Source organism: Bombus pascuorum, chromosome 15 (genome assembly GCF_905332965.1).
Source record: "Bombus pascuorum chromosome 15, iyBomPasc1.1, whole genome shotgun sequence".
Lineage (NCBI taxonomy): Eukaryota > Metazoa > Arthropoda > Insecta > Hymenoptera > Apidae > Bombus > Bombus pascuorum.
The window spans coordinates 165,198-172,960 of record NC_083502.1 but is presented as its reverse complement, the minus strand read 5'-3'; the positions used below and the strand labels follow the sequence as shown (position 1 = coordinate 172,960).

The 7,763-nt window shown below is 38.6% G+C and overlaps 1 protein-coding gene across 3 annotated transcripts; it reads left to right on the top strand.

The window, feature by feature from the left end:
- Positions 1–362: 362 nt before the first annotated feature.
- On the top strand, positions 363–7,471 carry LOC132914630 (protein hairy). 3 transcript variants are annotated; one of them, XM_060973895.1, is made up of 4 exons: positions 1,808–1,937; positions 2,983–3,066; positions 3,149–3,376; positions 5,338–7,471. In XM_060973895.1, exons 3-4 carry the CDS (start codon positions 3,164–3,166, stop codon positions 6,523–6,525), a joined length of 1,401 nt encoding a protein of 466 aa, XP_060829878.1. In that variant the 5' UTR covers positions 1,808–1,937; positions 2,983–3,066; positions 3,149–3,163; the 3' UTR covers positions 6,526–7,471. The 3 variants fall into 3 exon arrangements, with proteins under 3 accessions (XP_060829875.1, XP_060829878.1, XP_060829877.1); XM_060973894.1 differs by having other exon boundaries at positions 1,816–1,937; positions 2,940–3,066; XM_060973892.1 differs by lacking the exon at positions 2,983–3,066 and having other exon boundaries at positions 363–1,937.
- The last annotated feature ends 292 nt before the right edge of the window (positions 7,472–7,763 follow it).

Sequence of the window (7,763 nt, the reverse complement as noted above, 5' to 3'; positions counted from 1 at the left end):
TGCAATTTTGTAAATCGATATACCAAGGATTTGTTCATTTCCTAATATATTATACATATCGCGATAAATAGAGTACTCTACACTATTGTGTTTTAATGTTTGGAAATGTCATGGTTTTAAAGAAAAAAATATCATGACAATCAAAATTGGTTGCTGTTTTAACGACGCATAACGGTTGTTAGACAGTAAGCGACATGGCGAAAAAGAGAAGAAGGAGATCAAGGTAGGTCGCGTGCAACTAGCAACTCGCTAGAAATGGCAAAAAGAGAGAAAGATTGGGGTGAAAGAGAGAGAGAGGGGTAAAGGTAGCCGCAGGCAAGGGCGCGCGTGAGCGGGCAAGCGAACCTCGTCCTCTCTCTCTCTGCCCCTTGACAGCAGCGGTTCTGGCAAGCAGCCACCATCCTACCCCCGCCACACGCACGACCAACCGCGGCGCGATCCTCTGTGCGGCTCCCGGCTTCTCGCCCACGACTCACACACGCGCGAATCTTGCTGAAGAGCCGCCCGCCAGCTACCGCTCTTCGATTCGCAGTCTGTCACCGTTAGCCGTCCAGCGAGGATGAAGCCGCGTTTCGCAACGTAGACGAGTGCAGAACGCACCAACAGGAAACAACGAAAATGAAATCTTCAATCTCGCTCGTTTTCATTATTCGATAAATCGGATAGCAAATTTTTTCGCGAGTTTAGTTTCTAAACAGTAAATATGACACACAGGAAATTCGATCTCTTCATGACTGAAAATCGTACGTCTCGTGAGAAAATATCGAATAATATATTATAAGATCATAATTTTTCTTTCTAAAATCGATTTGTGAGAATTTTCGAAAATTCTTTATGGGAAAAAGTTTGAGTCCAATATGAAATGAACAGATTACGATACGATTGAAAATCTGTCGTTTCATGTGCACCGTGTAAGGAGCCACGTGGTGACCTAAAATGTGCTCGCGTCTTCAGTGAAAACTTTGAAACGGCCTAACGACAGTTTAGTGATCGAACTGAGCCGCACCGCATGGAAAACGCGTGGTATCGTGCAGGAGGAATTACACGTTACGGTGGAACTCTTGAAATAGAATAAGATGCGACGAGGGTGTTGCAGCTGATACGACATTGCAGCTGATGCGTGTTTATATTGTGATTGGCAGAACCTTTTAAAATGATATGTTAAAAGAACGATATACAGGAGGATGATAATCGAGAATTATATATTAGTGTCAAAAGTGTTGGAATTAAATGAAAGTACACCTGTGTCAGAGTGGTGCCGCGTAACTTTTTAGAACGCGAGATGCTGAGTGTCTCAGCCGCGTCCAGTCGATTACTTTGGACGCTGAAATCCATTCTGTCACTGACACCGTCACCGACACCGACACCGTCACTGTCGCCGTCGTCGACGTCGACGTCGTCGTCGTCGTCGTCGTCGTCGTCGGTGTCGTCGTCGTCGTCGTCGTCGTCATCGTCGTCGCCGTCGCCGTCGCCGCCGTCGCCGTCGCCGTCGTCGCCGTCGCCGTCGTCGTCGTCGTCGTTTTCGTCGTCGTCGTCGGCTTCGTCGTCGTCGTCGTCGTCGTCGTCGTCGCGGCGACCACCGTCGTTGTCACCCCTGTCATTACCGTTACCATCGACGTCCTCGTGGTTCTCGTTATTGCCACCATCATTATCATCATTGTTGCTGTTATTCCCATTGTTATTACTATCGATACCAATTTTCTCGTTATCACCGTTCCCATTATTGTCGTCACAGCGGAAGGCCCGCGTGGCCTACTAAGATGACCGCTCGTCTTCATTCGTTGAGGCATCAAGAAAAGAAATCGGCCGGCAACACTCATAGACATTACCATCATCATCAATCGCAACATCAACAGAGCGTGCACCAAGGACCGAGTCCGTCGGCCAGTCCTAGCCCTAGTCTTAGCCCGAGCCCTAAACACTCGGATGGTCGTCGAGTGAGTAAATCTTCACTTTCACTTAATGCTTTTTCTTCTTTTCTTTTCTATAATTACTTTAGTATATTTCATTCATTTTTGTATGTATTATATAAATACTCATTCTTATAATTTTAAATATATATATATATATATATATATATATATATATATATATTTAAAAATTATCTTTATATTATATAATTATATTATATGTATATTGTATATTATACATATAATATATACATATAATATATATATATATATTGTTTTAATTTTTTTATCGCAAGAATTATAATTATGCATTTTTTATGTAGCCCGATGTAGTTATTTTTATAATTATTAGATACGACGAAGGTTAGTAGGTTGTTTGAATGGAATCATTTGGGTGCTAAAAAAGCGCGGGAATATCGACGATTTTGAACATATGTTTATCGTGGATGTTAGAATATCTTCCAGTAGGAAGTAGATAATGAATGAAACCTGGATAAATACATATAATTATTTTGTGAATGTATAATATACAATATACATATAATATAATTATATAATATAAAGATAATTTTTTAATCTTCGATATAATTGTGAAATAATGTTTGTAATTTCTAACAACGATAATACCTAAATCGCTAATTATTAGATTGTGGATATTTATGAAAATTCATAGTTTCGTAAACATAATTAAAAAGATACACATATAACCTCAGCGCAAATTGATGTCGTACTATTAAATATCATAGGGACTATTCTATTTTAGATATTTTATACGTTTTTGCGTATTATGAAATTCTAAATGTCGCATAAAGTAGAAAATAAAAATGATATAATACGCGTACAAATTTTCCATTTGTTGATTACACTATAGTATGTATTTTTATATTTTAAAATACACTCATAATAATGTGATTATTTAGTCGATTTATTTAATCATCATTCTGCATCACCTCCATCGATTTTCCTTCGATTTTCATTTTCTCATTTCTTCCAACTCTGACATGTAAAACAAACTCATTTTTCTTTCAGTTCTGTAATGATTAGATCCTTTTATTTGTATCATGATACGTAGATTATGCCTATGTATTGTACGGAGTAAGAAAAGAGGGTAGACAAGAAAGGAGGAAAGGAGGAAGAAGGGAAAGAATAGATATTGGTAGGCGAACATTTTTAGAGACGACGGTCACGCGTATAATTTGATATTGTATTATTCTAGCGACAGGTTTCTTATTTTTCAGGCTAACAAACCACTAATGGAAAAGCGACGGCGAGCTAGAATTAATCAGTCGTTGGCGGCGCTGAAGGCGCTCATTCTTGACAGCGCCCGGCTGGAGAACACGAAGCATAGTAAACTTGAAAAAGCTGACATTTTAGAGTTAACGGTTCGACATTTACAAAGGCAAAGATCCCTTGCTCAACCTGGTTTGTCGAGATATAAGGCTGGTTATCAAGATTGCTCCAGAGAGGTACGTTTCACTCAACTGTGTTGCATTTAGTGCAGAAATAGTTGTATTTATCTTTAACATTGATAGTGTGCTACAAATTTGAAGAAAGCTATAGATTAGGTTAGAAGTTGTTACGAGATTCTCTAATTCTCTATTTACTTGAATTAACTTTTCTCAGCTATCATTCTTAAACAGCCATAAGTACAAACGTAGAAATAAAATTTGTAAAAATACTGTGTATCCTCTATAATTCTAGAAGTTTCCTAAATTTGTTCTAACAATTCAATGAAACGATAATGCCTTTCTGATTCTCGTAATTTAATTGCTATTTGTAAGGAGTTCGATTCGTTCAAGTATTGAAATAGTTTATAAGTAGATTTTCCAAAATTACAGGTACTGCTTATTCCAAGGTTCAAAACTATCTTGTGATTATCGAATCCTAGTATTCGAATAACATGTAGCGAGCCTTGGACATTGATTCGAATTTATACAGTTACTCGCATTAATGTTAAGACACAACACTAGTCTTATATTGTTTGTTGCTTTGTATAATAGGGAATGGTTTAAATATCGTATTGGTTATTCTACAAAAATACAGCATTTTCTCTATAGTTTATTGCCACTATGTTCCTCGTAATTGATCTGTCGTCATCCCCACTACTGAGGTGAGATAATTCCCCCAAGGGGCTAGTATTGCTTTTGACACACCGCGAAGTTCAACGGCTGAGTAGTGTAACCTGATTCGAATTCAATCGACTATGAAAAAATATTAATTATGAGACAATGATGAAACCTTTTTATTTCTGATTTTTACAAAATTAAAATAAAATAAAATATTATTAATATGATTAAAATAAAACCGAACGCTATATAGGTTAAGTCGCATTTACATGTATATATAATAGGTGAAGGAAAGTAAGTTAGTGTCATTAAGTAATATTCTCAAAATTATATCGTGCTTGGTCTTATTTTAATGAGGAAAACCTCACAGTTACATTGGTAAAAGTTTCGTTCGATAAAGATAAAAAATAAAAAGGTTCCGTTATCACATGAACATTATCTAGCCGATATGTTTCTTTTCATCAAGCCGACTCTCGCGCCTTTTTCTTTTACTCGCGCTATTTTTTTCTAAGTTTAGCAAAATGGCGAATCGTATCTATTATAAACAATCGAGTTCTGTACACGATGATAATTTATCACAGAGAAGTCCCGATTTTCGAATACCGTATGTAGCTTGAAAACACGTAAATAATTTTTTTTAACAATAAAGCTTAATAGAGTTTTAACAAAAATTTGTCTTATTTTTACGTCATGCTAATATTCAGACATTTGTTTATATTCTGCAATTTAGCAAATTTTTCTTTTTGTTTTAAGTACAAGTTTAACGTTGCGTCAACTGCTCATTGTTGTTAATAACAATTTATATTTATTTTGTATAATCGTTTCGTATAATTAATATCAGTATAGAAGATACAGAGAGACACAGAAGAAATTAACAGCAATACTTTTCTAATACACCAAGAGATGTCAGGAGAAGGAAAGCGTGCTAGATATGATGAAATACAACGTGTAATTTATCATTAGAAAAAAGGATAAAAGTTATCCTGAAATTGCGCAATTGTTAGTACTACTTATAAAAAAAATATCGCATTGAATTTAAGAAATACAGAAGACAATTTTTCTCTTGTTAGAAATCTTTTGTAAAATTAAACTTGTTATTGTTGTTAAATATTTATTAACTGTGATGTTTGCATATTTTTAAGATGCAATAAGTGGTTCATATTATTGTAGAATAAGCAATACGATATTTAAATCATAACCTCCTATACAAAGCAACACATATGGAGCTATAGTGCCGTGTCCAAATATTAATGAGTAGCTACAAGTACAGATTGAATCTGATTCCACTACTATTACTATACTACTGAAACAAACGGGTATCATTACCGATATTTTACTTTCGTTTTGACTTTGCGTTGCAGGTAAGTCGGTATCTCGATGCTCCGGATATAATCACCGGGAACACGACACCGATGGACCCTGCAGTGAAACAAAGGCTACTACGGCATTTGGATAGTTGCGTGTCGGAATTAGACTTGGATCTGGGTTCGAGGCCGGATAGCGGATTAGGCAGCAGTCCCGGAAGCGTGACGGATCGAGTGACAGGCTCGGGAAGTCCCGGTCCGTTGGAGCATCATGTGCCATCGACTGCACACTGTAGTACAACTTTGAATCCGGTCGGCTTGATAAAAGCCGAAATACCGGATATCGAACCAGCCCGACCGGATAGTAGTACTACCGCTGGCGATGAAAACAACAATAATAGCAACAGCAGTAGCAACGGCAACAGCCGGCCAACTTCTGCCTTCGGTCAGGTTAATACGACCAACCTTGATTCTCATCATCATCCACCTCCGCCTCCTCCGCCTGGTATACCAGTTATCGACCAGGCGTCTAGTTCACAGCAAAATCCAAACATGCTTTCGGTCGTGCAAGTGATACCATCCAGACTGCCCGATGGTCAAGTAGTTTTCCTTCTTCCTAGTCATTACGTTCAGCTCGCAGCTGCTGCCGCAGCGAACGGTATCAGTATCGGACCGAATCCACCGACGGCCATATGGGCCGCCACTAACATGTCTTTTCTCAAGGCGACGGACAAACTCGCCGCGAAACGGCCTCACGAGGATATACAGGAATGGCAGGACGCGGCCACCGTTGCCGTGAATGCTGCTGCTGCTGCTGTTGCCGCTACCGTCGCCGCTGCCGCTACGTCCGGCAACGCTTCTGTTTCCGCTTCCATTTCCGCTTCCGCCCCCGTTTCTACCTTTGCTACCAATGCCATCTCAGCCATTGGTTCTAAACCAAGTAAGAGTCCGCGACTCGAACAGCCGGAACAGCCGCTTGACTTTACAACTACCTCCAAGAAACCAAAATCTAACACGAGAGCTTCGTTACCAGCTGTCGCTAACGTCGAGCACCACCTTCAGCAGCAGCAGCAACAGCAGCTTATAGGTCGTTTAACCACGGAAGCAGCGATCCCGCCGCACTCGGAAGACAGGCCGTCCAGCCACGCGAGTGGCGAGTTCGTCACGGGGATTCGTTCGCCTTCTCCTCTTCAACAACCGCAACAACCTGCAAAAGACGAAGAAGGAATGTGGAGGCCTTGGTAGATTCTTATTCATGCCTCTGTGGTTGCGGATCTACGAAAATGTGCTATCGTATACATTGTATAGTATCGTTGTTGGACAATGAAACGATGAGGAAAGAGTCACTTTTGGAAAATCATTTTCTACGTGTACGACAAGACACGATGCACGTATTGTATTTTCGGAATTCTGTAAAAGTGGAGCGAATCTGTGTTTGAACCTCGTCGTCGTTTAAAATACTGCGATAAGGTGTGGAATAAAGTTTGAGAGGGATAATAAAAGCGTTACCGACTAGCCCGATTCTTGCAATTAGTGCGCACTATAATCGATAGAGGGACGATTGGCAAGTTAATTGGCGCATAGTAATTATTTACAGTGTCAGTGTCCTAACAAAACTAATGTACACTTGCTATTTAGATGTACGAATTATTACGTAGTGGTTTGTTACGACACGATCGTTATTCGTTCGTTTAGTGCAAGGAGTGCCTAATTGAAGAGAAGCGCTAATCAGGGAAGAAGGAAAAGACATTGTGCAAAATCTGCGTATTACGAGGATTCGACAAGCATTATCTGTTCGAAACATTCAAAACTAACAGTATATATGTATACATGTATATGAGAAAAATCTAATACGTTATAGAATCTAAGTAACGAAAAAGGGTTTCGCGCATAGTACTTTTATTCCGCCGTCGTGTACATAAACCCCGATTGGAATTATAACTAATGCCAGATATAGATTTATTTTGATGTTAACTAGGTGTATATGCGTACGAGACAACGTAGAGAGAATGAAGCGAATGGGAACGAATCTGTGTATCGTGAGTAAATAGTGAAGAGACGTCAGTTCACGTTCTAGATGAATCACAGTTTTCATCTAAATATACTTCTGTAACTGCTATGTTGAGATTCAAAAATCCTTATTCAATGTACTTAGACATCGGTCAATATAAATATGCATACTGACAAGTCATTAACCTTTTCGTGATTATCCTCTGAAATTTAAGTGTGACCTTTAGAAAAGGCTTATGTGAATTCTGCATTCCAGAATCCCGCAGACGAAAAAAATTGATAATGACTTCGATACAAATCTATAAAGTTACGTGAAAAATTCTGCTAGTCAAATTAGAATATATTTTTCAAAATCACCTTTTACCCTCTCATATTTTACAAAATATCATTCGAATCGTCGGAAATAAATCTTTTTTGTATATTTATTCAATTTTCATAAAAACAATACGAATTTTGGAAACTTACTAATCTGA

Excerpts from the sequence above, each read along its gene's own strand:
- LOC132914630 (XM_060973892.1), top strand. The coding sequence starts at position 1,761 with ATGACCGCTCGTCTTCATTCGTTGAGGCATCAAGAAAAGAAATCGGCC. Across the intron at positions 1,938-3,148 it reads AACACTCGGATGGTCGTCGA|GCTAACAAACCACTAATGGA; the intron begins GTGAGTAAATCT and ends CTTATTTTTCAG. Across the intron at positions 3,377-5,337 it reads ATCAAGATTGCTCCAGAGAG|GTAAGTCGGTATCTCGATGC; the intron begins GTACGTTTCACT and ends TTTGCGTTGCAG.